This window comes from Mus caroli, chromosome 9 (assembly GCF_900094665.2).
Source record: "Mus caroli chromosome 9, CAROLI_EIJ_v1.1, whole genome shotgun sequence".
Classification (NCBI taxonomy): domain Eukaryota; kingdom Metazoa; phylum Chordata; class Mammalia; order Rodentia; family Muridae; genus Mus; species Mus caroli.
The window spans coordinates 50,153,865-50,179,964 of record NC_034578.1 but is presented as its reverse complement, the minus strand read 5'-3'; the positions used below and the strand labels follow the sequence as shown (position 1 = coordinate 50,179,964).

General features: G+C 43.9%; 2 protein-coding genes across 3 annotated transcripts in view; both read right to left on the bottom strand.

Moving 5' to 3' along the window:
- Window positions 1-6,839, bottom strand: part of C9H11orf65 (chromosome 9 C11orf65 homolog) — a 28,634-nt gene extending 21,795 nt beyond the window's left edge. The window contains exons 1-3 of one of the 2 annotated variants that reach the window (XM_021172722.1): window positions 6,540-6,839; window positions 3,736-3,825; window positions 43-135 (exon numbers count right to left, since the gene is read on the bottom strand). In XM_021172722.1, coding sequence (XP_021028381.1) covers window positions 43-135; window positions 3,736-3,816 — 174 coding nt within the window. In that variant the 5' untranslated portion in view covers window positions 3,817-3,825; window positions 6,540-6,839. The remainder of the gene's footprint in view (window positions 1-42; window positions 136-3,735; window positions 3,826-6,539) is intronic. The other variant, XM_021172723.2, reaches the window with a different exon arrangement.
- Window positions 6,840-10,630: 3,791 nt separating this feature from the next.
- Window positions 10,631-26,100, bottom strand: part of Poglut3 (protein O-glucosyltransferase 3) — an 18,112-nt gene continuing 2,642 nt past the window's right edge. Inside the window, exons 2-8 of the mRNA XM_021172225.2 lie at window positions 24,054-24,251; window positions 21,965-22,251; window positions 20,602-20,818; window positions 18,704-18,900; window positions 16,768-16,962; window positions 14,330-14,434; window positions 10,631-12,658 (exon numbers count right to left, since the gene is read on the bottom strand). Of these exons, the coding sequence (XP_021027884.1) occupies window positions 12,533-12,658; window positions 14,330-14,434; window positions 16,768-16,962; window positions 18,704-18,900; window positions 20,602-20,818; window positions 21,965-22,251; window positions 24,054-24,251 (1,325 nt within the window). The 3' untranslated portion in view covers window positions 10,631-12,532. The remainder of the gene's footprint in view (window positions 12,659-14,329; window positions 14,435-16,767; window positions 16,963-18,703; window positions 18,901-20,601; window positions 20,819-21,964; window positions 22,252-24,053; window positions 24,252-26,100) is intronic.

The window sequence follows — 26,100 nt, the reverse complement described above, 5'->3', positions numbered from 1 at the left end:
TGAACTGATCAGAAGATGCTGTGTCGGTTATTAAAGGCTTACCTCTTTGGGATTAATGTACCTCACTATCTGACGTGGCTCCCCTTGTCTTCTTAGGTCAATCAGACTTTTAAAATGCTGGTATATGGAAACATTCTAAAGATCGAAACCCAGAGTTTTATGGTTAAAACTAGATTCTCTGCTTTTCTAAGAGTATTGTTTTGAAAGTTTTTTACACTGTTATTTACTTATTTGGGACAGGGGTACCCCGGTACACAATTAGAGATCAGGGGGCTTCAAACTGAACACCTTTTAGGAAAAGCAAAAACCCCTCACCCCTGTGGTTTGGCTGGGGCAACCAACACTTTCAAATGTAAAATCTAAGCCATCAGCTCTCTCCCTAGCTCTGTTTCGGGGACTGGTGCTATTCTGACATCAAAACTTCTCGAGGATGCTATATAAGAGGGGGCCCTGCCGGGCGTGGTGGCGCACAACCTTTAGTCCCAGCACTCAGAAGGCAGAGGCAGGCGGATTTCTGAGTTCGAGGCCATCCTGGTTTACAAAGTGAGTTCCAAGACAGCCAGGGCTATACAGAGAAACCCTGTCTCGAAAAACCAAAACCAAAACCGGAAAAAAAAAAAGAGGGGGCCCCATTCACCTTCTCAGAAGGAAGGAGAGGGTGCTAGATACAGCCTAGCAGCCACCTATTCTGAAAAGAACTGAATGAACAGGCATAGCTACATTCTGAGGCGAGAGACTTCAGGAGTTGACTAGGGGCTAAAGGAGAGCAGGACCAAGCAAGTGGAAGGGAGGCAAGGAGGAAGTTCAGATGTTTGGGATGACAGTGTAGAAAGAAAAGCATTTCTGTCTCTCCAGCCCCAGCTCCACATCCAAAGAAGGAAGTTTCCCTTCCATCTGCAGGAGAGGGTAGGCAGGAGAGTCCCTGCAGACTCATCAGCTAGCATGCAGGCAGCTTTGGCTAGCAGAAAACATTCCATCTCTCCCTGGCTGGTGGTCTAGTTAGATAAGGAACCAGAACTCTGCAATAATGGCTGAATTTTGGACAAGGACTTTGGTGTCTCACAGGCTTCTATAGCTAGTGGCATCTGGAGACATTTACTGTTGTGTACATTTGGAGTGTTTTAGGGGTCAGAAATCCCTGCACACTCCTCCTGCCCATGGACACCTACTACAATGGTTTGTGGGGACGCTTCCTTGCAAATGCAACCTGGCCTTGAAGATCCACTGTGTGCTATACTAGTTGGGTGCTCTGCATTGGAAAGGTTGGATTTTTGATGAACAGGAAGAAAGGGCACAGACCTTGAGAACCAGGCAATCTGTGCACTTGCACTCTGAGGCCCAGAGGCTGCCAGCTGCATTTGGGCTTACTAGAACTTCAATGGAGCTGTAAGGAAACGCTGTGATCCCTGCTGCTGGCCCATTCACATATGCTTACTAAAGGGGCTCCAGTCACTGCTCCGTCCTTGGGTCTATATTACCATTGGAATGGCAGAAAGAAATGCCTTGGCTCCAGCTACCCTACTCCTGTGTGTACTGACAATGAGGTAGTGGAGAGCCTGCCATGGTACTCTTCAGGCTCCTCTGCACAACTAGCACACACCACAGCAAGGAGGCTTTGCTAGAAGCGGAGCCTCGCTGTAACTGAGGAAAACCCATTGTCTGAGAGAGGCTGCTGTTCTTTCTCTCCATGGTGTAGCACACCCCCAAGTACCCATTCCTACTGCCATCCATCTCACTGCTACCTCTACCACTACTGTCTCCACTCTTGTTGGCCCCCAGAGAGAGTGAGTGTCTTTAGAAGTAGCTAGCAGGTTCTCCCTGGTGTGCACTGTGCCCGAAGTCATCCCTTATAGTTAAAGACACCATGAAGAGGATGCTGTGGTGCTCAGTGGAAACAAAGCCAATGTTGTGCACTAAACTGATGCTGTTAGACCCATCTTCTGGAACCAGACTGGCTGGTTTTGTGTCAACTTGACGAAGAATATTCTGCCTGTAACTTGTAAGAAACTTAAGCCACCGGTGAAGAAGACACAAAAGGATGGGGGTGGGAGGAGTGATGTGGTATTTAAAGTAAATGGAAGCTTAAAACAAGCGGGAGCACAGGGTTTATGGCTTCTCAAGAGGCAAACGGCAGATCTGTAAGTTTGATTGATCTGATGGTGGCTTGTGGACTGGAAACAGTTGTATAACTTGACACAAAGCCACTAGGCATAGTGACTGAAGGGGCCCATACACTGCAGGGTGCTCCCCTGTGGTCCCCAGATAAGGTACACACTACACCCAAACATCAATTTCCAAGCACAAACCAAACACAAAGAGATATTTTATTAAGCAGGGCAAAGGTACAGGGTGGCTGAACTCTGCATCTGGCAGAACAGCTGCAAAGAGCTTTGCAAGTGTTAGTTTTAAGAAGGAGAAAGGGGAGGTCTGTGTGAGAATGAGCTAGGTTGAGCTGGTAAGTTCTGATTGGGTATCTTAACTAGGATAGTTAAAATAGTGAACTCTGATTGCTGGACCCCGATGCTTTGACCTTGTTGGGTCCTTGGGGATCAGGCTCAGGAATGAGTCAGGCATAACAAAGTGGTCAAATAAGGCAGTAGGCCTTGGTGGATAGCTTTAGGAATGTCATCTAACAGTTGAGCAAGGGAGAGGGAAGGGGGAAGGACAAAATCTGCAGGCGGCATGTTTGTCATGCTCAGGCCTGCTAGAGCCCTTCAGTGACAGATTGCTACTATTATAAAAAGGAGCCAAGTCATTTTACCTCTTGGCTGTCACCCAACTTGGTAAGTATACTTGGAAAATTACTTCTACTTATGAGACCAGTTCTATCCATGTTAAGAGCACCATAACTGAGCAGTGCAGTAGCCCAGATAAAATATTCCATTAAGTCATAAGATCTTCAAGAGTACTCAATAAATATTGGATGTAAATATACCTTTACCACTTTGTCACAAATGTCATGGCTGAGTCAAGAAACAAAGAATATCGTAGGTCAAAGTTAATGAGCCAATTAGTGATATATTTGTGGGTGTTATCTATTATCAAAGCAGCTGACCCCACTTAGAAACTTATAGGAGCCAGAGGGATGGCTTGGTCCATGAAATGCTTGCTGTGTAAACTCTCCAGTACCCACGTAAAAAAAGCTTAATGTGGCTGGGCGGAGGTGGCCCACACCCTTAACCCCAGCATGTGGGAGGCAGAGGCAGGTGGATTTACAGAGTAGTTTACACAGTTTGGTCTACAGAGTGAGTTCCAGGAGAGCTGGGGATATACAGAAAAATCCTGTCTCCAAAAAAAGGAAACAAAACAAAAAGTTCAATGTGATGGGACACTCATAATCTGGGAGCCAGAAATGGATGGGTGAGGCTTGCTAGGTAATCACTGTGGCCTGCTTGTCAAGTAATAGGTTAGTGACGGTTCCTGTTTCAAAAAGGAAGGTAGGCTACATCCTGAGGAACAATGTCTAAGGTTTACTTGTGGCCTCTGTGTGCATGCGTATACAAGCATGTCCCACTGCCCTACATACGTGCACACCAAAACACTGTTTTAACTTAAAAGAATGTAAATGTTTTGGAACCTAAGGAAATAATTTTACCCTTTGAAGCTGAATATTGAAAGTCTGACTTGAAGGGTGGTTCACGCATGTGTAAACACACAAAGGAGCTACTGAACTGCACACACTTTACATGACTTCGTGAAATACAAGGTCTCTCTCAAAGGGTCAGATGAACTCACAAGGAAAGTTTTCCAGGCCCTCTGAATGATTCTTGCAGCTATTTCCTGCTTTGAACGGTCTTGGATATGTTTCACAGACATTTGGAAGTTCTAAAAAAAAAAAAAAAGCAAAATGGGAACCTTGAAATAATTGTATATGCTCCACTATGAAACTGTCTCTGGAACTCAATGGAAACTAAATAAAGTTGTCTAAAGGAAACAATGAAACGAGACTCGGTATGTTAATGATATTACACTGTTTTCTTTCTATCAAGTCCCTTGCATGGGAGATTTTTCAAATAATCTCTTTGTGTGTGTATGTGCTGTGCAAGTGCCCATAGATGCTGCAAGTGGGCATCATATCTCTTGGAACTGGAGTCACAGGCTTTTGAGAGCTGTTGATGCTAAGATCTGAACTCTGATCCTGCCTGCCAGAAGAGGGCACCAGATCTCATTACAGATGGTTGTGAGCCACCAAGTGGCTGCTGAGAATTAAACTCAGGACCTCTGGGAGAAGAGCCAGTGCTCTTAACCTCTGAGCACTCTCTCCAGTTCAGCAGTAACAATCCTAACAGCTGGGCTATCTCTCTGTTCACCGATTAGAAGACTTTAATTACCTTGTGCCGGACTAAACTTTAAGATTTAAGTTCAAAGCCGGGCAGTGGTGGCACACGCCTTTAATCCCAGCACTTGGGAGGCAGAGGCAGGTGGATTTTCTGAGTTCGAGGCCAGCCTGGTCTACAGAGTGAGTTCCAGGACGGCCAGTGCTATACAGAGAAACCCTGTCTCGAAAAACCAAAAAGAAAAAAAAAAAAGATTTAAGTTCAAATTGTAAATAACTAGCCAGAGTTGAGCTCCATCTATGTCTTTAAAGTCTGTGACCTTTACATGCTCTGTTGTATGACTTAAACAGCTGTAGCCACAAGGTTTCCCAAGCCTCTAGCCTAGAACTCGGATTGGTTATAGACATTAACTACATTGTCCATTTTATATATCATGCATTACTTTAAAAAAAAAAACCATGAAGCTTGTACTATTAAGGGGTGAAACAAAAATCACGATTTGCACTTCAGTGTTTATTTGAACTGTAAAGAGTAGTAGAGAAATCAGGAGAGAGGCTAGTTTTTAGTCCCTTCCAAAGTTTCCAAAGCTGTGATGTAAGAGGTCGTGGATGTCAAGTTGTTCTACTGTGAGGGTGTTCTGGGGACCTATGCCGAGGTGATTCTTATGTTAGCATATGAGATAAAAATGAATTGAGGGGTTGGAGAGAAAGCTCACTGAGTAACTTCCTGCTCTGCAAGCGTGACCGTCTCAGTTTGAATGCCTACACACATACACACAGGTAAATGTAAAGACTTTTTTTTTTTTTTTTGAAATCTCCAGCAATTAACTGTTGCACTTGAGCTGATAATTGAACCTACATGGTGGGAAGCGGAAGGGCCGGAGCTGTAGCTCACGGAAAGAGTGTTTACCTGGCACTTCCAGAAGAATGGCAAAACAACAGCAATAACAATAACGATAAGGAAGAGACTAGGGGTTAACCTTGCCCATCTTCTCTCCAGTTCTGAGGCTATAAGACTGGCCCTAAGAGTATTTGCATCGTGACAACTGTCAAATGTTTTAAATCAGTATTTATGAGTTTTTCTAGTTGACAAGATTTAAGGATCCGGCCGGGCGTGGTAGCACATGCCTTTAATCCCAGCACTTGGGAGGCAGAGGCAGGCGGATTTCTGAGTTCGAGGCCAGCCTGGTCTACAAAGTGAGTTCCAGGACAGCCAGGACTANAAANAAAAACCCTNTCNCNAAAAACCCAAAAAAAAAAAAAAAAAAAATTTAAGGATCTATGGCGATGTGTTAATGATGCAGATTAAAGGTGTAGCATGTGCATCGCCATTCTGTGGTGAATAGCACAGCAATGCAGAAATGATCCCGAGGAACAAAGGCACTTCGTGAAAGGAGAAAGAAAGACCAAAAAGCCTCGGCACGTTCAACTATACTAAATGTTGCTAGTGTACTAAATGGTAGGTCAGGTAAATGTGCATGAGTACAGTCAAAAATGAGAGAATTAGTGAGTGAGAGAGAGAGAGAGAGAGAGAGAGAGAGAGAGAGAGAATATTTCACCATGTAGCCCAAGATGCTGCTCCTAAACCCACAGTGTAGTTGCCTAATTGCCGATTACCAGCAGTGGAGCCACAGAGCAAAAGACTGAGGTTGCTGAGGAGTTGAAAAAGTCGGCTCTGGGCTGTTATGTGGAAGCAGGGACACAGTAGCCAGAAGATGAGGCTGGACTCAAGAGGGCTTGTCTTTTTTAAATATGAGGCACTAAAACGTGAAAATATTGTTAGAGAAGGAGAGATGAAAGGCGCAGGAGAGGGTAAAGGAAACGTATGATTCGTAGAGTAGAACCGTTTGCTATGAGGTTTCAAACCACGTGGGAAATACTTCAATTCTAAGACCCAAGGAGCACAAGGAAACCATTGCTTAAGTCGGGGCTTTACTACACCCAGGTGCGAACTGCCAATTAGGAGAGGACTGCCAGCCAATCTCAAACCAATAGCCCTGTGCTGGGATCCAGAGGGAGCCCTGCAAGTGGACACCCTTGTCCTGTGGTTTCCTTCAACTCCAAACCCATATTCCCGTTCTCTTTACTAAATTTAATTTTTTTTTCCCAGCAAATGTGTCTTCACGATTTTGCTTTTTCTCTTTACCTATACATCTTGATACTGAGGGGCAAGACAGAAATCAACAGAAATCCTAAGCATGTACCCTTTAGAATGCTCCCTCCATCTCTAAATATTTTAGGGAGAAAATCTAAAGCCACATACTGCATTTAACAGGGTGGAGGAAACCCAATGCGAGAGGTGGGTTAGCAATATCCCCGAAGCTGTAGCTCCTGAGTTAGGGCGAGGCTGGAGTGGGGGTTGGTGAGGTAGAGGAAAGCTTTTCCATCAGACGAGAGCAACTGTGCCAGGAGAGGGGTTTGGGGAACAGAGCATGGGGAAGGATGGTAGCATACTAAGATCGTGAGTATTTAGGGTCTTTCAGCAGACCAAGATCAGACCAGACACCAGAGCAGAAAGGAGCTGGGGAGGGAACATGTCCCTTGACTTGCCAATCTCTGTCGCTCTCCGCTGTTTCCTTGGTAACGACTTAGTCAGTCGGAAATGACTTAATAGCTCCTTCCCTAGCAACCTTCTTAGGCCCCGCCCCCAACCCTGACCATTCTCACTTTGATGATGTCTAAGTTTGTTCTGGTAGAAGTCTGGCTCTCTTCCAGTCTCAGTGCCATAGAGGCAGAGGACTTGAGAAAGGAACTCAGAGAGATCTCGGGCATGTGACAGGCCTTGCTAAAGGCCTAAGTGACATGAGGTCTCAGACTAATGCTATTTCTAAATTTAAGCTCCTTAGCCTGACACAGGTTTTAAATAGAGGACTTCACTGGACCCGAAAGCACACTGCATATTTAATGCATGCTTTATTTACTTGAATGTTGAATATCCTGCACGCCGACATTACCTCAATGTCAGAGTATAACAATGTAAAATGAAGAGTATTTAGACCTGCCCAGTTTTATGTTCTCGTATGGAACATAATTTGTGAGGAAGATGAACTTCTAGGAAAATATTTTCCTTATATACTAAATGCATTTTTACGGGGGGGGGGGGCGGAATCCCTGTAGGAAATTCAGTGACAAAGTGAATGTCAAGACCTTCAAAATTTATTATCACAGTTTCCATAAACAGGGCCATGGGCTTTGGTTCTCCTTCAAGTCACTGTGGCCATGCGTAGAGAGAATACTTGTGTGTTGTATGGATGCATCACCTGTCAATTAAAAAGTCTGTGGCCTATGGCTTAGGCAGAAATGGGAGGTGGAACATCCAGGAGGCAGAAAGGATTCTGGGATAGATTCACAAGGGAGATTAGGCTGGGAAGATGTGAGGAGACAGACTCATGGTGCCTGAGCATTGATAACCAGCCATGTGGCAGAATGCAGGTTAAATTAATGGGGTTATGTAGATTATGTAAGTTATGATCTAGTAAGAGAAAACCCTGGCTATATGGCCAAGGTATTTGTAAATATATTTTGAGTCTAAGTCTTATTCCTGGGAGCATGAAGCTGGGAGTCAGAACCAGCCACATGTAAGCACACAGACATGAGTAAATTTTAATTCTTTAAATACTTGTGCCTTTTAATCTAGTACAAACTGGGTTCAAATTCTTTTATTAAAAAATGGACTAATTTTCTTGTTTTTGTTTTAATTTTTTTTCATTAGTGTTTTTTTTTTTCCCCCAAATCAGCGTTTCTCCATGTAGTCCTGGCTGTCTTGGAACTGCAAGGGGAATTGGGGGGGGGGAACAGGGCACAAACCCTCTCCAGCCTTGCAGACTGGGTGTTTTAGGCAGGGGATTGTGGGCTGTGGTTAGGACTTTCCCTAAGTCAACCACAGTCGAGATTTTAAAAAACATGTCTTAAAATTTGGGATTATAGTCGGGCATGGTGGCATATGCCTTTAATCCCAGGCAGAGGCAGGCCAATATCTGAGTTCGAGGCCAGCCTGGTCTACAAAGTGAGTTCCAGGACAACCAGGGCTATACAGAGAAACCCTGAAAAAACAAAACAAAACAAACAAAAAAAACACAATGCTGGGGCTGGCGAGATGGCTCAGTGGTTAAGAGCGCTGACTGCTCTTCCGAAGGTCCCGAGTTCAAATCCCAGCAACCACATGGTGGCTCACAACCATCTATCTGTAACGAAATCTGATGCTCTCTTCTGGAGTGTCTGAAGACAGATACAGTGTACTTACATAATAATAATATTGGGATTATAATACTTCAGTTGTAGGACATTTACCCAGAAGGCATGAACCCCCATGCTCTTCCACTGCGAAAGCAAACAATCAAACTCAGATCACAAATTGAAGAAAGTTAAGAATCCGAACTTTCCCACAATGCCCATATGCAGTCAGGAAAGGTGCGCCTGGTGGAGAACTTACCCAGTGATTCTCGGGGCCACTGTGCCTCCTTTCAGGCCCTGATGACTAGGCCAAAACTGCTTAAATTCCCTAAAACAGTAAAGTCAGAAAGGTTTACTCAAGCCGAGCAGAAACACTCAACAAATCTATTCAATAGACAGGAATCTACCAGGGGCGAAAGGTTTTCTGGGAACTTCGCTGACCATCAGTATTTATAAGAAACAGAAATGAACTTCGAAAATAACTTGATTATATACAGCCTCGTTAGCCAGTCAGCTGTTACAGCTCATTTTCTGGCTAATTAGCTCCAGGGACTTTTGCAACAAGCCCATTCAGGTTAACTACTATCAAACTATGTTCACCCAGCTCGCTGGGCCCAGTGCAGCTGTCCAAATCCATGAGCTTCCATTAGTAACAGAAATAACACAATGTCAGTAAAAGCAAAAAATTTATTTATATTACTCCTTTTGCGAGGCAGCATTCCACTCCACACTGGTTCACACCGTGGATTGCTTGGTGAATTTCCCCGCCCCCCCAACCCCAAATGCTAGAGTCCTGGCACAGAGGGCAAACAATTGTCCATGGATGGTTTTTTTTAGCTTCGACCCTAGAGTCCCGTCTGTGGGCAGTGATGTGTGTCGTGGCAGGGGGCTCTTACTCATTGCGTGGGACATGAAACCTGGGCAGATGGCCTGATGTGGTGGGAAGACAGCTTTCGTGTTTCTCTAGCCGCCACCTAGTCGTTTACAGTAAAGGCGAGTCCTTGGAAAACACGTGTATCCGTTACTTTCCTGTTGCTGTGGCAAGATGCCAGAGCAACAACTTGAAGAAGAAAGTTTATTTTGCTTATGGCGCCAGCGGCCACCATGAAAGGGAAGGGTTGGCGTGGCTTCAGGAGCCACACAAGCAGTGCAGCGAGAGCAGGAAGCAGGGCAGGCTGTAAACCTTCAAAGCCCGCCCCCCAGGAATGGTCTTCCTCTCTCACCCTGCATCTCCTACAGGCTCAGTAACCTCCGCAGACCGCACCACCAAGTGGGAACCAAGTGTTCAAACACGTGAGCCCATGAAGGACTGTTTGCTGCTTAGCTTTTGGTCAACTTGATATAAGCTAGGGTCTTCTGCGAAAAGGAAACCTTAAATGGGAAAGCGCCTCCATCGCATTAACCTGTTGGCAAGTCTGTGAGGACATTTTCTTGATTAATGATTGGTGTGGGAGGGGTCAGGAAGGCACAGGGGAGGAATAAAAGCAGAAAGGCCAGGATTAGAAGAGTGGAATGAGACACATGTTAGAAATGTAAAGTGATATAAAGCACTTTGCCCCCATTTCTGCCCAATAGGGACAGAATGGCCATGACAGCAGTTTTGTTTCAGTTATTCATGAGGACATAATGGAGAGAAAGCTAGAGCAGGGTTAGAGAGAATGCTCAGAGGTTAAGAGCACTCTGGCTGCTCTTGCAGAGGACCCAGGTTCAGTTCCCAGCACCCACATGGCAGCGCACTGCCATTTGTAACTTCAGTTCCAGGGAATCCATTTTTTTCTGGCCTCTGTGGGTACCAGGCAAGGTGTGGGGAACTAATATTTATGCAGGCAACACTCAGACACAGAAAATAATTATTTTTTTTTAAGAAATCAGCAAGACGGGCTAGTGAGATGGCTCAGTGGGTAAGAGCACCCGACTGCTCTTCCAAAGGTCCAGAGTTCAAATCCCAGAGTTCAAATCCCAGCAACCACATGGTGGCTAACAACCATCCGTAGAGATCTGGCACCCTCTTCTGGAGTGTCTGAAGACAGCTACAGTGTACTTACACATAATAAATAAATCTTAAAAAAAAAAACAAACAAACAAAAGAAATCAGCAAGACTTAGAGACATATCAGGGTGCAGGTGGTATCAATCTTAAAGTACATGGAGTTCCCTTTCTTATTATAAAAATGTGCTTTATTTAAAAAAAAGAGTATATAATAAAACCACAGGACAATATTCTAGACATGGATTCTTAATATGGCATTGTGGAAAACATAAATATCTGTTTCTTTCCCCTTCTTATCATCTCCTCTGTGCATTTATTTTTTTTAGCATGTTAACACTTTTATTTTACAGCTTGATTCTACATCCATAGTTTAAAACCAATTTGGATATTATAAAATGGTATAAAGCGAAAGTAAAAATCCCCCTCTCTCTGTACTCTTCCCAACCAACCCTTTCTTTTAGGAAATGTCTTCATGTTCTGTCCCATGCCGTTGGTCATGGAAAGCTTTCATTACCACATAATTAAAATGGGTTTCTTCTTGTTGATGGTGGCGCTCAGTTCCTCCACTCATCAGTAGCTATGCAAGCAATGTCAGTAGCTATGCAAGCAATGTGCTCACAACTGATGGGTGATGGCCAGTGTTTCAAGCCATAAACATTGTTGACAGTTTATTCAAATGAACACACCTATATCTTTATAGCCTTACATCCCTCCCTTTTTCAAAAGTCATATAAAACTTTCTTCTATTGAAATTAAAGTATAATTACCTCACTGTCCCCTTTCTCCCTCCAGTCCCTCTCTGGAGGTTTCTCTTTATTCTCAACTCATGGCCCCTGAAGCCAGATATATTTTAATAAATACTTCAGTATTAAAAGTGGCTAATGGACTATATGGACAATTGGTAAGTTGGAAGGGAAGGAATCGGGGCTTAATAATCCAGCTTGTTTCCCTAAGGTATGTGCAAGTTAATGAACCATAAAGCCATGTAAAACTCATTTCAAAGGCTACGGTCAAGTGGAGTTAACCTAGATTTCTTGATAGACTTGTTACAGTTTGGATGTAAAATGTCCCCTGCAGGTTTGTGTGTCAAAGACTCTGTGTCCATGCAATGTTCCAAGGTGTGGCTGTTCAAAATGAGAATCGGACAAGTCAATAGATACTGCCCAGTTTGTTTCAACTTCTTTTTCTCCTAGTTCTGTTAGGACTATTCAGCCTCAAACGACATCAATTTTAAAAATTAATGTGTCTCTAACAAACTACCTTTTTCTTTCTGAACCTGTGGTTAAAGAGGTAGAAGCGAGGAAGGCAGTCTTTCTTCTCATGTCCATATGGGATATTTGTCATGCTGATATTTCTAAGATCTAGTTAAAGATACAAATTCTCGCCAGGTGGTGGTGGCGCACGCCTTTAATCCAGCACTTGGGAGGCAGAGACAGGCAGATTTCTGAATTTGAGGCCAGCCTGGTCTACAAAGTGAGTTCCAGGACAGTCAGGGCTATACAGAGAAACCCTGTCTTGAAAACCCAAAAAACCCAACCCCCCCCCCCAAAAAAAAAACCCAAAAAAACCAAGAGGAGAAACAACACAACGAGGAGACAGTTGAACATCCCCAAACACTGCCCTCCATAATTGAATATAAAAGTAAGTGAATTCGACTTTTATCTTGGATAAAGGCAGAAGCAAGCCAGTGCACGTGAGCGTGCCACCCACGGATTCCCAGTGACTTATGAGCCTTTTATCCACTAGGGTGCACAAACAAGCAACTCCGAAGATATTTCATAATACTGAAATTCATGATCTTCCTGACTTAGGCTCTAAGTGTGGGATTAAAAGCTTAGCATTTCTCTACATTTCTTTTTTGTTCTGGTCTTTTGATAAGATCCAGCTGGGTAGGCTGGGCTGGCCTGGAAGTCACCACAAATCTCAGGTAGGCTTTGCACTAATGAAATCCTCTTGTTCTGCTTCCATTGTGCCAGGATTGCGGGTGTGAGCCTAACCCACCAGGCCTGGTTTCTCTGGTCCTTCACAGCTTAGCATCTTTCACAAGTCTTAAAGATGCAGCTGGCATACAAAGGAGTATGGAGCTGGGTCTCCTCAAAGCTCTTCCCTCTCAGGCCTCCTCCGGTGGCACTGGCAGATGGATGTGCCATCATCCGGCTGGGGAACAAGCTCCATTCCATCACGAATCATGGGCTTGCTGGCCTGGCGCTCGGCATATTTCTGAAATATGTTCAGAAGGAATAGAAGGTTTAGTTCATGCTTCATTCTAGTCTAACCTCCCCCACCCCTCCACCTCCAACCATGGCGCTTCAAACCCAAACCAAAGATCTGGCTCATTTTAATTTCATATATATTTGTTTTTCTCAAGACAGGGTTTCTCTGTGTAGCCCTGGCTGTCCTGGAACTCACTCTGTAGACCAGGCCGTCCTCAAACTCAGAAATCTGCCTGCCTCTGCCTCCCTCATAGTTGTATTTTAACTTTATTTACTACAAATGCTAGTACAACATCTCCTAGTCTGCCTTAGAATCCTAATCTATACTTCTGTGTAAATGGGACAACTCTAGAAAAGATAGATGCCCCTACTTGAAATGTGTGTGTGTGGGTGGCGGGGGGGCTCTCCCCTTTATCCTGTAGGCCTGGAGTCATAAGCATGGCAAGAGGACCATGCAATGTTCTTCTACTCTGGCCAGAAATATCCCTATGTGCCATGTCTTTCATTCCATTCATTCTGTGCCCACTTGGTTATATATTCCTAGTACTGAGCTAATACCAACAAAACAATAATATAGCCAAGTGAGCCTAATTAACATGTTAGAGGTAGGGCTGGAGAGATGGCTCAGACAGTTAAGAGCACTGACTGCTGTTCCAGAGATCCTGAGTTCAATTCCCAGCAACCACATGGTGGCTCACAAGCATCTGTAATGAGATCTGACGCCCTCTTCTGGTGTGTCTGAAGACAGATTCAGTGTACTTAAATATAATAAATAAATATATCTTTAAAAAAAAGAAGAAGCATGTTAGAGATTGAAACCCCTACCACTAAAATTAAAGCTAGGCATAGTGGCATAGTGGGTAAAGCTGCCTGCCACCCGCCCACCGTCGAGGCCCCAGTTAAACCCCTGGGATCTGCAGGTGGAAGTAGAGAACCAACTTCCGTAAAGCATTCTCCGTCCTCCACAGGCACTATGCTCTCCCCTCCCACCGAGCTCACACAGCAAATAGATAAAATGTAATTAAAGTTTAAACAAATATTAGAACTACATTAGAGGTTGGAACCCATCTAAGGATGGCAAGAGGGGCTTGGCTTGTTGGGGGCGCGGGTGGTGGTGGGACGATTTGCCTTTATTCTACCCACAGACAAGGAAGGAATTTCTCTACGGAACAACCAGCAGGGGGCGCACTCGGACAAGATGGGAGGAACCTCATGAGCTCTAAACCTCCATTTCCCCCCCCACCCCCACCCCCTACATAATGCGGAACGGAGATTAACAAATCCCAGCACTCAGGAAGCAGAGGCAGGACGATATTTGTAAATTCGATGCCAGCCTGGTTTATAGAACAAGTTCCAGAACAGCCGGGACTACAGAGAAACCCTGAGATGGGGGTAAGGAGAGATACGAGGTAGTATGGGGGCGGCTGGTGGATGGTGGCGCACTCGTTTAATCCCAGCACTTGGGAGGCAGAGGTAGGTGGATCTCAACGCTGAGTTCAAGGCTAGCCTGGTCTACAGAGCTAGTTCTCCAACAGCCAAGGCCAGACCTCAACACTGGTAATTTCTTCCCACAAGCTGCCCCCGATCCTCCCAGTAAGCATAGTACAAAGTTTATCCAAGCCACACACGTGGTATAGGGACCCCAGAGCCATCAGGATGGACAGACGTCTGAACGGACCTGCAGTACTCTGTAATAGTAGCAGTAAAGCCTGGGCGGCTGGAGCAGGTCCCTGGCAGTTAACTGCCCTTCTTTCGCAATCTTCTTTGCTTCTTCATCATTTTCCTAAAAGATTAAAGATGAAAATGAAAATGACTGCTGCAGCCCACAAAGAAAGCTTCGTGCAAGCGTGGGAGGTGTGTGAACGCAAGGGCGATGGGCTATAACTAACACGGGAGGCCATGGGAGTACAGTTAGATGTCTGCCACAGGAAAGGGATGAGACGGTGTGTGGACTGATTCCAAGCTCACACGCTCTTCAGTGACTATTTTGGTACTTTCTTAGCTACCCATGGAGAAAGCTTGGGGTCTGTCATCCGCCTCCCCAGCACTGTCCTCTCTGCCTAAGAACAGAATAAATTAATCTTCAGGTTAAAATGTCTTTTAAAAGCCAGGCTGTAGATCTCTGTGAGTTCAAGGCCAGTCTGGTCTACAGAGCAAATTCTAGGACAGCCAGGGCTACACAGAGAAACAGAGAAACACTTTCTCAATAAACAATTTTATATATATATATAATTTTTTTTAAACTGGGAAACAGAATTTATTTCTGCCTATACTCTGCCTTGAAAAACCAAACCAAACCAACAACAACAACAACTAATATTCTGGGCTGGGGAGATGGCTCAGCAGTTAAGTGTGAGTAGTGCTCTTACAGTGGACCAGCATCCTCCTTGCTGGTTCTCAACTCCAGCTCCAGGGGATCTGAGGCTTCTGGTCTATGAAGGCATCTTTGCTCAAGTGCACAGACTCCTACCCTGACACATGTGTAAAATTAAAATAATAAAAATGTTCTTCATAAAGCTTCATTTAAATACACAGTGGCAGAGAGTTTCCTTAAACAGCAGTAGCCACAAAGGACTGTAACACTGTAATAAAACTTGGGGCTGGAGAGATGGCTCAGTGGGTAAGAGCACTGACTGCTCTTCTGAAGGTCCTGAGTTCAAATCCCAGTAACCACATGGTGGCTTACAACCACCCATAATGAGATCTGATGCCCTCTTCTGGTGTGTCTGAGGTCAGCTACAGTGTACTCACATATAATAATAAATAAATCTTTAAAAAAAAAAGTTACTCATTTCAGTACTCGCAGGCTGTGGAGCCAGGAATAGCTAAGACTCCTAATTATACTCAGAGAAATGCTTATTTTGTACACACAACTGATAGGAAAAGCCATTTGCTAGCAATTGTGGATCTTAGGGAAGCCATTCCTCTGGCCCATTCTGTCCACAAACAGATATTACTTCTCAAAAGTTAAAACATGGACAAAATATAATGGAAGGATACATTTTATAGTGTCATAATAAACCCAATAGTTTTTAATATTATTCCTCAAAAAAAAAAAAAAGGAACCTCTGTTTTATGGGGAACTTGTCCTTAGGACTCTATGGCTTGTGTGGGGGAAGGACTTGGGGGTTTTTTGTTTTTCGTTTTTTCCCTGTATGGACGAGATCATAGTTCCCTGAAAGTTCTCCTGATACAGAAAGACTTTCAACTCTGGCCTTTTTGATCTGTAGTTTGCATTCTGTGTGTTCTTATTTTGCACAGACGAGTGCAAATGGGGACTCATTTAGATAAGTTGTATTACATCCAACACTACACTTAAAATCTGGCCTTCAACATTGTGGACAGAGGCTATACAAAGCGACTGTGATGTCTTTCTCTTTTATATGTGCACAGGTGTGTATGTGTACAAGTACCACACCAGAAGAGGCCCTTCACTCCCTGAAGCTGGAGTTACAGGTCATTTCGAGCTTGCAGTGTGAGTGTTGGAAGCCAAACTAAGATCTTTCAGAAAAGCAGCAAGTGTTCTTAACTACCCAGCCATCTTGACAACCTGGTTGGTGTCTGTTTTTTGCTATTTAAAGGGAACACACCTGTACTGGCTAGTTTTGTGTCAACTTGACACAGCTGAGTTATCACAGAGAAAGGAGCTTCAGTTGAGGAAATGCCTCCATGAGATCCAACTGTAAGGCATTNTCTCAATTAGTGATCAAGGGGGAAAGGCCCCTTGTGGGTGGGACCATCCCTGGGCTGGTAGTCTTGGGTTCTATAAGATAGTAGGCTGAGCAAGCCAGGGGAGGCNAGCCAGTAAAGAACATCCCTCCATGGCCTCTGCATCAGCTCCTGCTTTCTGACCTGCTTGAGTTCCAGTCCTGACTTCCTTTGGTGATGAACAGCAATATGGAAGTGTAAGCCGAATAAACCCTTTCCTCCCCAACTTGCTTCTTGGTCATGATGTTTGTGCAGGAATAGAAACCCTGACTAAGACACCACCTTTTCAGAAAATCATAGTTCTCTTGATGTGCTTTGATTATGATACACTAGTTCCTAATGGAACTCGGGTTCTCACATTAATAACTTTGTTATTGTCCAAGAACATAACAATTGAATGGAACCTACCTTGGCCCATTTCACTTTCTCTAGTAAATCACCGAGGTTTCTCTTAATGGGAACGTAGTGTTTCCAAGGCCTTAGTGCCACATAGAAATGTTCGTAGTACGGTGACTCCTGCTTGAGGACCAGGCTGTCGCCCAGCATGAGGTACGGATACCTGTAGGCTGCCACAGTCCCGTCCACGTTCACTTGGTACTTGTACTAGAAGATTAAAGCCAAAGAGCCTCATGAAGCCATTTGCTTTCCTTCTGTTTCTCATCAGTTTTAAAATTAAGTACAGAGGGATTATTTTCCACTTTCTCACATTTGTGTTTGTATTTAATTTATCTTTGATTTTTTTTCTTTGTATAAAATGTTAGCCAGCCTTTAACAGCTCCCTCATAGGAAATTTTAGGAAAGGAGTGTGTGCTGTTTCAATTACATCTGTGAAACAGAGAGTCTAGACTTGTGTAACCAAAGCAGGCATTAAAACTATTGTCAAAGTTCTAAATTTAAATATTCTGGAGTGAGAATAATGATCAATTTTCACGTATAAACTATTTCATTTGTTTCAGACCCTAAACCCACAATACAGAAAGGCATTTTCTCTATTTTACGGTTTAAAAAGAGTTTATGTATAATACAGTTTACATCTTACCAGCTTGTAAACTGTACGTAAGATGGTTCAGTGAGTGGAGGATAACCCAAGTTTAATCCACAGAATTTCCAGGATCCACATGGTAGAGAACTAACTGACTTACACACACACACACACACACACACACACACACACACACACACACCACAGAGGGAGATGGAGAGGAGGGAGATGGAGAGGAGGGAGGGGGAGGGAGAGGAGGGAGGGGGAGAGGGAGGGGGAGAGGGAGAGGGAGAGAGAGATAAATAAGCATAATAAAAGTTGACAGAAACCTGGAAACACAGCTACTTTGTTGGCATACATTGGATTAACATTTCAAAAGCACTTATCAAAGGCTTGAAATCCAATTTAATTATCATATGAAGCATTTTTCTTTTTTACAAGTGAGAAAACTGGTATACAGAGAAATTTATAAACTTATATCCTAAACTCAATTCACTGTTCTTTTCACCATAAGCCCCCCACTCCCCGCCTCCGAGATGAAGGTGGTCCATTTCCAAATATAGTGACCCCGCCCTTCCTCCCATTTCCCCTCTTTCTTTTTCAATGTTGGGGATCAACTCTATGCCTCACATATGCAACAGAAGCCCTCTGCTGGGCTATACCCTAACTTCTTAATAATTTCTTAAATAACCAATAATGTGTTTCCCAACCTAGGTGTGGGTATCATAATAACACTCTAAAGGAATGAAGTGAGGGGCACACACACACACATGTATGCACCATACATACATGCACATATCACACACATACAAATTCACATATGCATTCATGCAGAAATAAATAGCAAAGGAGCATGGCAGGCCTAATGTGTCACAGGACACAGAGACACTAAGGGATGAGGGGCCACAGACAATGGAAGAAAGACTGTAGGCAGGAATCGAACTCCAGCTCTTATTTATATATTTTGCATATGTAAAAATGAATACTCTTTATTTATCAAAGATACTTGAGATCACTTCATGTAAAAGATACTTGTCTTCCCAGCTTATTAAACCAAAGGGGAAAAGCCACAATAAATACATCCAAACTTCATGTTAACTCTTGTATGAAGCATTAAATATAGTTCTATGTTATTTGGTAAACAACATTAACAGAGACAAAACTGTCAGAGTTCTATGATTCTGTCTGTCTGGCAGGAAAGTCTGAAAGTAGTGTTCACTGGCACACTGGGGCAACCTGCTCCAAGCCCCTGTTTGGTAGACTCTGGACACAGTGTATCACTTCATAGCCACAGGAAGACTCATACCTTAAAGAAATCAATGGACACAGTGTATCACTTCATAGCCATAGGAAGATTCATACCTTAAAGAAATCAAAGAAACCCATCAACTTGGCTTTTCCAAGCTCTTTTTCTTTCTCTTGGAAAAAGAAATATCCTGTAATTCCTGCATCTAGCAGCTGTGGATTTTCTTTGGACAGAAGTACCAACTGCAGCCTCTCCTCCCGGCTATCTCTACCTCGGAAGAAAGCTTTCTCTGTTTTATTGATCCAGGAAGGCCCTAGAAGTTTGAGGCCATAAAAAATTATGATTAAGAGTCTGAAACCATAAGACAGTATAACGACCTTTAGTTCACTATTGTCATTTAACACGTCATCGCTCTTCGAGAACTCACTTTGTAACATAGATGCTGTTCCCAACATACCTGGGGATGAGTGTCACTTTGCCAGAGATACTTTCTGAGAGGTCCTCTGTTTGCTCCAACCCCTCCCTCCCATTTACCAGCAAGGACAGCCCGCACAGGCACTGCTCTTTGCTGCTGTTAGACTTTTGTTCTTATGAGGCCACCAGAGAACTGCATAACTCAGTAACCCCAACACATTTTAGCCCATATTTTCCCTTATTTTTATTTTATGTGTATCTCATGTATGTCTGTGAACTGTGTGCATGAAGGTCCCATAGAGGCCAGAGGATGGAGCCAGATCCCATGGGACTGGAGTTAACATATATTTGTGGGTCACCAAGTGGGTGCTGGGAATCGAACCTGGGTCCTCTTGAGGAGCAGCAAGTACTCTTAACCACGTGACCATCTCTCCAGCTCAGCTACTCATAATTTTGAATCCAGGAAGAAGACATTCTTCTTTGATGTTATTAAATGCAATTTTATAGCTCACAACACTCACAAAGGTATATGGGGAACCTGAGCTAGGATCTTGTTATCTATCCTTGGCTGCTCTGCTGCCTGTTATGTAGCCCAGAAGGATCTCAAACTAGTAACAATCCTCCTGCCTCAGGGCTTCCACATGCTAGGAATATAGGCATGAGCAACCATGCCAGTTACAGAAGGGAAATGTCTTAGAAAAATTAATTCCAATCTCTGACAAAATATCTTACTACTCTAAAAGAACGATGTTGTTGGTCAAATACTTGTCAGTGCCTTGGAGATATCATAAGATGGAAATGGGAGGGATCCAGTTTTCTCAGCTTACTTGTCAGAAATTCACTGCCATCAAACTGAAATTAGGCCCACTTTTATTTCCTATCGTCTTCATCTTATTTTTATTATCTTTTCTCACCTTTGGGTACTTTGCCCAAATCTCTGATCTTGTCCCCCAAATGACATGAAAGCAACGAAAGGACAAAACAAAGTGTGGTGCAGCCCAGTGAGTTCCCGAAAAGGGGGGTTGTATCAAAATGGAAGGAACCGTAAACAGAGAGAAGGACTCCAGTTCTAAAGACTCAGGAAGCACAGAAGTAAGAGGATTCCTTACAGAGCGATGGAGGATGGGTTCCTAATGCCCAGAGCACACCATGGTCCCAAGCCTCTTATGCTTTTCGGAATTTGCCCTCATTTCATGCAATAATAAAAAGCACTGGAGTCAGAATTAGGTGACAAGTTTACCAAATATACACATTATTTAAATATCTTTAATTTTTGCTGTAAATTTTCATGCAAGTATAACCAAGTGTAGAGCAGATTGAAAGATGTTTAAAAATGGCTAAATTTAAAGGAGACTCCATGAATACAGGCTTGGGCATTATTATCCCAAACTATGTGTTTTTAATTTTCAAATTGGGAGCACCCTTAACATTCTCCTTCAGCCGTTTTCCCCTGCTTTGTCTTGCTGGGAATGGACCCTGGGCCCTTAGACGTGCTAGGCAGACATTTTCCTTGGTTGGAAGAAAGAACGATTAAGCATATGCATTTATTCTTTCTGACTAAACACTCCCTTCACCTTTTAAGATTTTTCCCTGAACTTACCTGTGTTTCCCTGAACAGAGAGGAGATCATTGGTGACACCCCTCATTGCTTCGAGTGTGGAGTGGGTGACATCGTATGTTGGAAGGATAATGTCTCTTGAGTCCAAGGAGCCACACCAGGAAATGATAGGTATAGGGCCTGGGGTGTCATTGACTTTTCGATGCTCCAAGGGCCAATCTCCAAGGTTGATATAAAATTCTAAATCTGGGAGGGTGACCTACAAAAACAAAAGCACAAAGGTTTGTGGCTGGGAGGCACCTAATGCCTCAGTCTCATGTGTGTGTGTGTGTGTGTGTGTGTGTGTGTGTGTGAGAGAGAGAGAGAGAGAGAGAGAGAGCGAGAGAGCACACACCTGTGGGTGGAGGACAGGGTCAATCTTCCGTGGTTTTCCTCAAGCACCATCTACCTTGTTTTTTGAGGCATGGTCTCTCTCTGGCCTTTCTGAGGAGGTTAAGCTCTGAGCCTTAGGGATCTGCCTGTCTCTACTTCCTGAGCACTGGAATCACAAGCACACGCCATCACAACTGGCCTTTTTCACATGGGGTCTGAGGGTTGGACTCAGGTCCTAATATTTACAGAGCAAGCACTTTACAACTGAACCATCTCCCCTGCTGGGCACCGGGAAGTACTTTTGATCTAGAGGAAGCTTGAAAACAGTGGGGTAAGGGAGGTAACTGTTTGTTAGAGGTCCTAGGTGAGAGTGGTACATGCAAACTCACTTGACTGGAAGCTGGCTACCTGTCTCCAGAGGTGGCCTTTAAAATGTAATGTTACAGAAGTGGGCATCTAGAGAAGAGTGTGAGTGTGTGGGCTTTGGGAGCCCTCACCAGCTACTCATGCAATAGTCTGCAGTCAAACCTAAGCCTTGGCCCTCCTTACCACGCCCTTTTCCACCTTTGCCTCTAGAATCCTTCACCCTGTCTCAGTCCATACCCACGACTGAAACTCGTGTGAGATCCTTGCCACATGAGTTTCCTTATTGGGAATCCCCACACCCCCAACTTGAGCCTGGTTATTTTCTATTTAGCTGCCCAAATCTCTACACCCCACATTAATCTCATGACTGAGCTCACCAGAGCCTTTAGACTTCCAAACAAGACCTGTGCTCTGTCCCTGGCATTCCGCCTCACTCTCATATTCTAGCTTATACTGAAGCTTTATGAACCCGAGTGCTGGGATTCCACCTCAACCTAAATCTTACAGCAAATAGCCATCTGCAAAGGTAGGAGACTCACGCTCATTCCGGAACACATTTCTGAGCCCTGAAATCTATTCTCATCAGTCTTTATCGTTCTAAGTATGTAACTGTTGCAACAACACCACAGTGATATCATTTCTGGAAGCAGTTCATTTGTTCCCCTACCTTTCTTGCCAGTGACAGCAAAATTTCATCAGAGAACATTTTGAAGTCTGTGTATTTCCCCAAAGCTCTCCGGTAGATGTGGTTATTGAGAATTGTGTAATGAACCACAGCACCCCGCTCGTCCCCAAATCTTGTGGGGACCTCCTTCAGCATCTGCTGGAGATTAATGCTGGGGAAGGAAACAAAATCCTGCTCGATCTGTGGTTCACTGGCTGGACAAGACAGGGTTTCCTGCCAGACCTGAGGGTCATCTTCTGGGCAGTCACAGTACTCGTGGTACACGGGTCCTGGGGAGGGAACACACACACAGTGTCACCCTGAGTTAACAAATGCTATGACCTATGAAGAAGTGAGCACTGGATGGCAGCTTGGCAGATCTGGAAACTCCTGACAGAGGCGAACCTATCGTAGGTCAATTCGTAGTAGAGTGGTCATGAGAGAGCCCCACCTCTGCCCCCACCAAGGCGTCCTGGACTGACTACAGAGCACATGCTCACTTCCAAACTAGCACACTCCAGTCACGTGGATGACTCCTCCACTTCTGCTGAGGTCTAAGTAATAAATGCAAAGTGACTCCATTTTAGCACAGAAAAATTCTCGATTTTCAGACATTCAAAGGCAGAAATCGTAAGTTTTTGAGAAAATGGAGGACCTTTCCCTCAAGGTCCCCAATGCGCCCTGGGTCAGCACATCTCAGAGGAAAGAGTAACCCAAAGGGGTCTATCAGTGTAAGTGGAGAGCTGAACTTTTCTGAAGACACATTTAGAAACAATATATACAAATCTAACATAATTTCAGCACATGTATTTAATTGAATATATTTTCTTGATGGTTGATTTGTGATCTTTGGAAACAGAGTCTTATATAGCCCAGGCTGGTCTTAAGCTTGCTCACACAGAGATCCTCATGTCTCTACTTCCCCAGTGCTGAGATGACATTAGGCCTCATTTTGCTGGAGTTTTCTACTTCAGACCCAGACTGGGAAGAGGCGCTGACTTTTTCTTTCACTTCAAACCTGTCATGTGGACTCACAGCTTCTAGATTATGGACACGAGGCCGGGAAGGACGGTGGGTCTTGGAGGTGACACTAGCAAGGGAAACCTCACAGGTCACACAGCTTGCTGCTTACTGTAGCTCAGGAAGAGAGTGTATGCAGGACTGAGCAGTCTCACTGGGTTAAGGAAGAGTTGAGCATGCCAGAGACCCAGGCAGCTGAGCCTGGGAACAGAGTATATGAGGGATGAGAACTAAACACAAGAAAGCCTAAAAGCCTTCAGGACTCTGAGAAGGAGAGTCCAGCCCAGCCTGTAATCAGGGCATCTGTGAGTGGAATCCACCCAGTGCAGGGAAGACCATCAGAGCAACGCTGGAGGCCGGTGCATAGCGCTCCTGCAGGGCTGGGCCAAGTGCTTGTGTCAGCCTGGCTGGAAAGCCTCCTCATTCTTGGGACTTGGGGGCGTGTGCACCTCAGTTGCTGAGAGTAATTAGCCCCAGATTAAACATGACTCAATTTCATCTAACACACTGTAAACATATAACAGGAAAATGTCAGATTATGACCAATTAACTCTGCCACATCCCAGAGAGAAAGCTTAGGAAAATTAAAAATGTTACCAGTGTAATTAAAAAGTTACACTGGAGGGGATTAATGGCAACTCTGGCATTGCAGGACAAAAGATGAACAAACTTAGAGATACAGCAATAGGAACTATACAAAATGAAACAGAAAAGGATTTTTCAAGAGGTTTCTTTGTTTTATGTGTGTGTGTTGTCTGCATGCATGTATGTGCATGTCACATGTATACCTGTCTGGTCAGAAAAGGACATTTGGTCCCCTAGAACTGGAGTTACAGATGATTGTGAGCTACCATGTGGGTGCTGAGAACTGAACCCAGGCCCTCTGTAAGAGCAGTAAGTGCTCTTCAAAAAATGATAATTTTTTAAATGCCAAAAACTGAAATAAAATTTGAACTTCCAGAAGTACATATACAATGTTTACTCTGTCACATTTGACTGCAGGGTCATTACAGCCCTTCTGAAAAGCAAGTATCCCATATATGCCTAGGGTCAGGTGACTAGTAACACGTACCTTTTAAAATATAGGGAGACTGAGCCACATGTTCACTGCCATAAAGGATCTCTATCTTGAGCCCTTTATGGACCGTCTCGTGCATCCTGTATCTCACCAAAAATGTTCCATCATTTCTGTCCAAAGGTTTAGGGACATAGATACGGACCAGCTCTTTAGGTGAAAGGGATTCTACCACTACTTTGAACTGTGTTTGACCTGTAAGCAAAAGAAATAGAAATAACGTTGCCATTTCCTGATCATTATGTCTCAGTGAAAGTCCTTTGTCCTGCAGTGTTCATGGTAAACCATGTTCATTTCAGCCTGGAAGATCCTTGCAGACAGCAACTATGTGTGGTCCATCCTTAAGTCAAGGATCTGCCTTAACATGGGACTCATCAGCCATTCAGTAGCAGTGGATGAGAAAATTAATTCATTGAAGAAAATAACATTTCTCCTACTTGGTCTTTTCTCCTCTGAATAACATTCAAGCAGTAACAGTCCACATTCTAAAGATGATGGCCCTGTGGCAATTCAACTTTCTCCTTGTAAAATACACACATGTTATTTAATGCCATTGAAGTGTCTAGTAACCCTCATTTCTGAGAAAAATGTCCCTTTTTCATTAGATTTGTTCTTTGACAATTTCACACTTTACATAATACATGCTGACCACTCTCACCCTCTCCAAAACCCTCCCACCGTTGCCTATCCCCCTCTCCTTTTATACAAATCTCTTCATGTGTATTTGCTTCATTTATGACCCACTTGGTCTAACCAGGGCTGTCTGTGTGACAGTGAATTTGGAACGATCCACAGGAGCCTCGTGGCTCAGCAGTGGGTAAGTGGCAGGTAAAACAACTGCAGGCAACTCTCCCTCTACCAGAACTTAACAAGAATTGGGAAGTGAGGGACAGGGTTCCGTAAGATCCTCCCCATTCTGTGATTGACTGTTGGAAGGGCCAGTCTTGTGTGGGCCTAGGACAGTAACCATGGTTATGAGTTCATGGTTGCAAAGGCAGAGTCTACGGCAGTGTCTGAGGAATGACTTTCTCACAGGGGGTCACATAGCAGATATCCTGCATTGCAGATCCTTGCGTTATGACAGGAATGCAAGACTACAGTTATAAAGTAGCAAGGAAAACATGTTATGGTTGGGTGTTACGGCAACACGAGGAACTGTATTAAAGGGTCACAGCACTAGGAAGGCTGAGAACTGCTGCTCCGGTCATTTTGAAGCCAGTCCCTCTGCCTTCTGGCTCTGAGATACCTCCTACTTCCCCTTCTAACAAAGTTCCCTGTGCTTTAGAGAGTGTGAAAATTTTCTTTTTAAACTGAATTTTCAAATGCTTTGTGTTTCATCTTGCTGACATCAGAAAGGCGACCAGAGAAGGAGAGATGGTTCATCAGTTAAAAGCACTAGCTATTCCTCCAGAAGACCCGGGTTCGAGTCCCAGCACCCACATATTTATTTTAAGTGCTTAGTTGCCTGGGCCAGCGATAGCATAAAATCGAAGTGAGAGTCAGTGGAAAAGAACACTGATTGGGTCTGGCAGAGAAATAAGTGAGTGTAAGTGAGCTTATAAGGAAGAAAAGGAGAAGCATGAAATTCTAAATTGCTCAAAGCGGAAGGAATATGAATTCCCATTTGCCCTGTTGGCCTTTACAATGGAACGGAATCAAAGATCACCCTACAGTTTCCTCTCCATAAATTCAAATTTATGAAAAGGTGACCGATGAGAAGGTAGTGACACAAAAGGAGCCTGGTGGTGTCACACCTTACTTCAAAGATTCTGAACACTTAGTTTTCAAAACAACCAAAAGCATAAAAAAATTTACTTAGTGCCTACTATGGGCTATATGTGTTCATAACTATCTATCTATTGATCTATCATCCATCCATCTATCTATCCATCTATATACTTTCTAGATCATGCTCTTATTACATAGTCAAGGCTGGCCTAGAACTCACAATCCTTCTGTCCCTGCCTCCCAAGTGCTTGGATTATAGGCCTGCGCCATCATACCCAGCTCTCATAAGCATTTTCTATCTTTTTTTTTTTTTTTT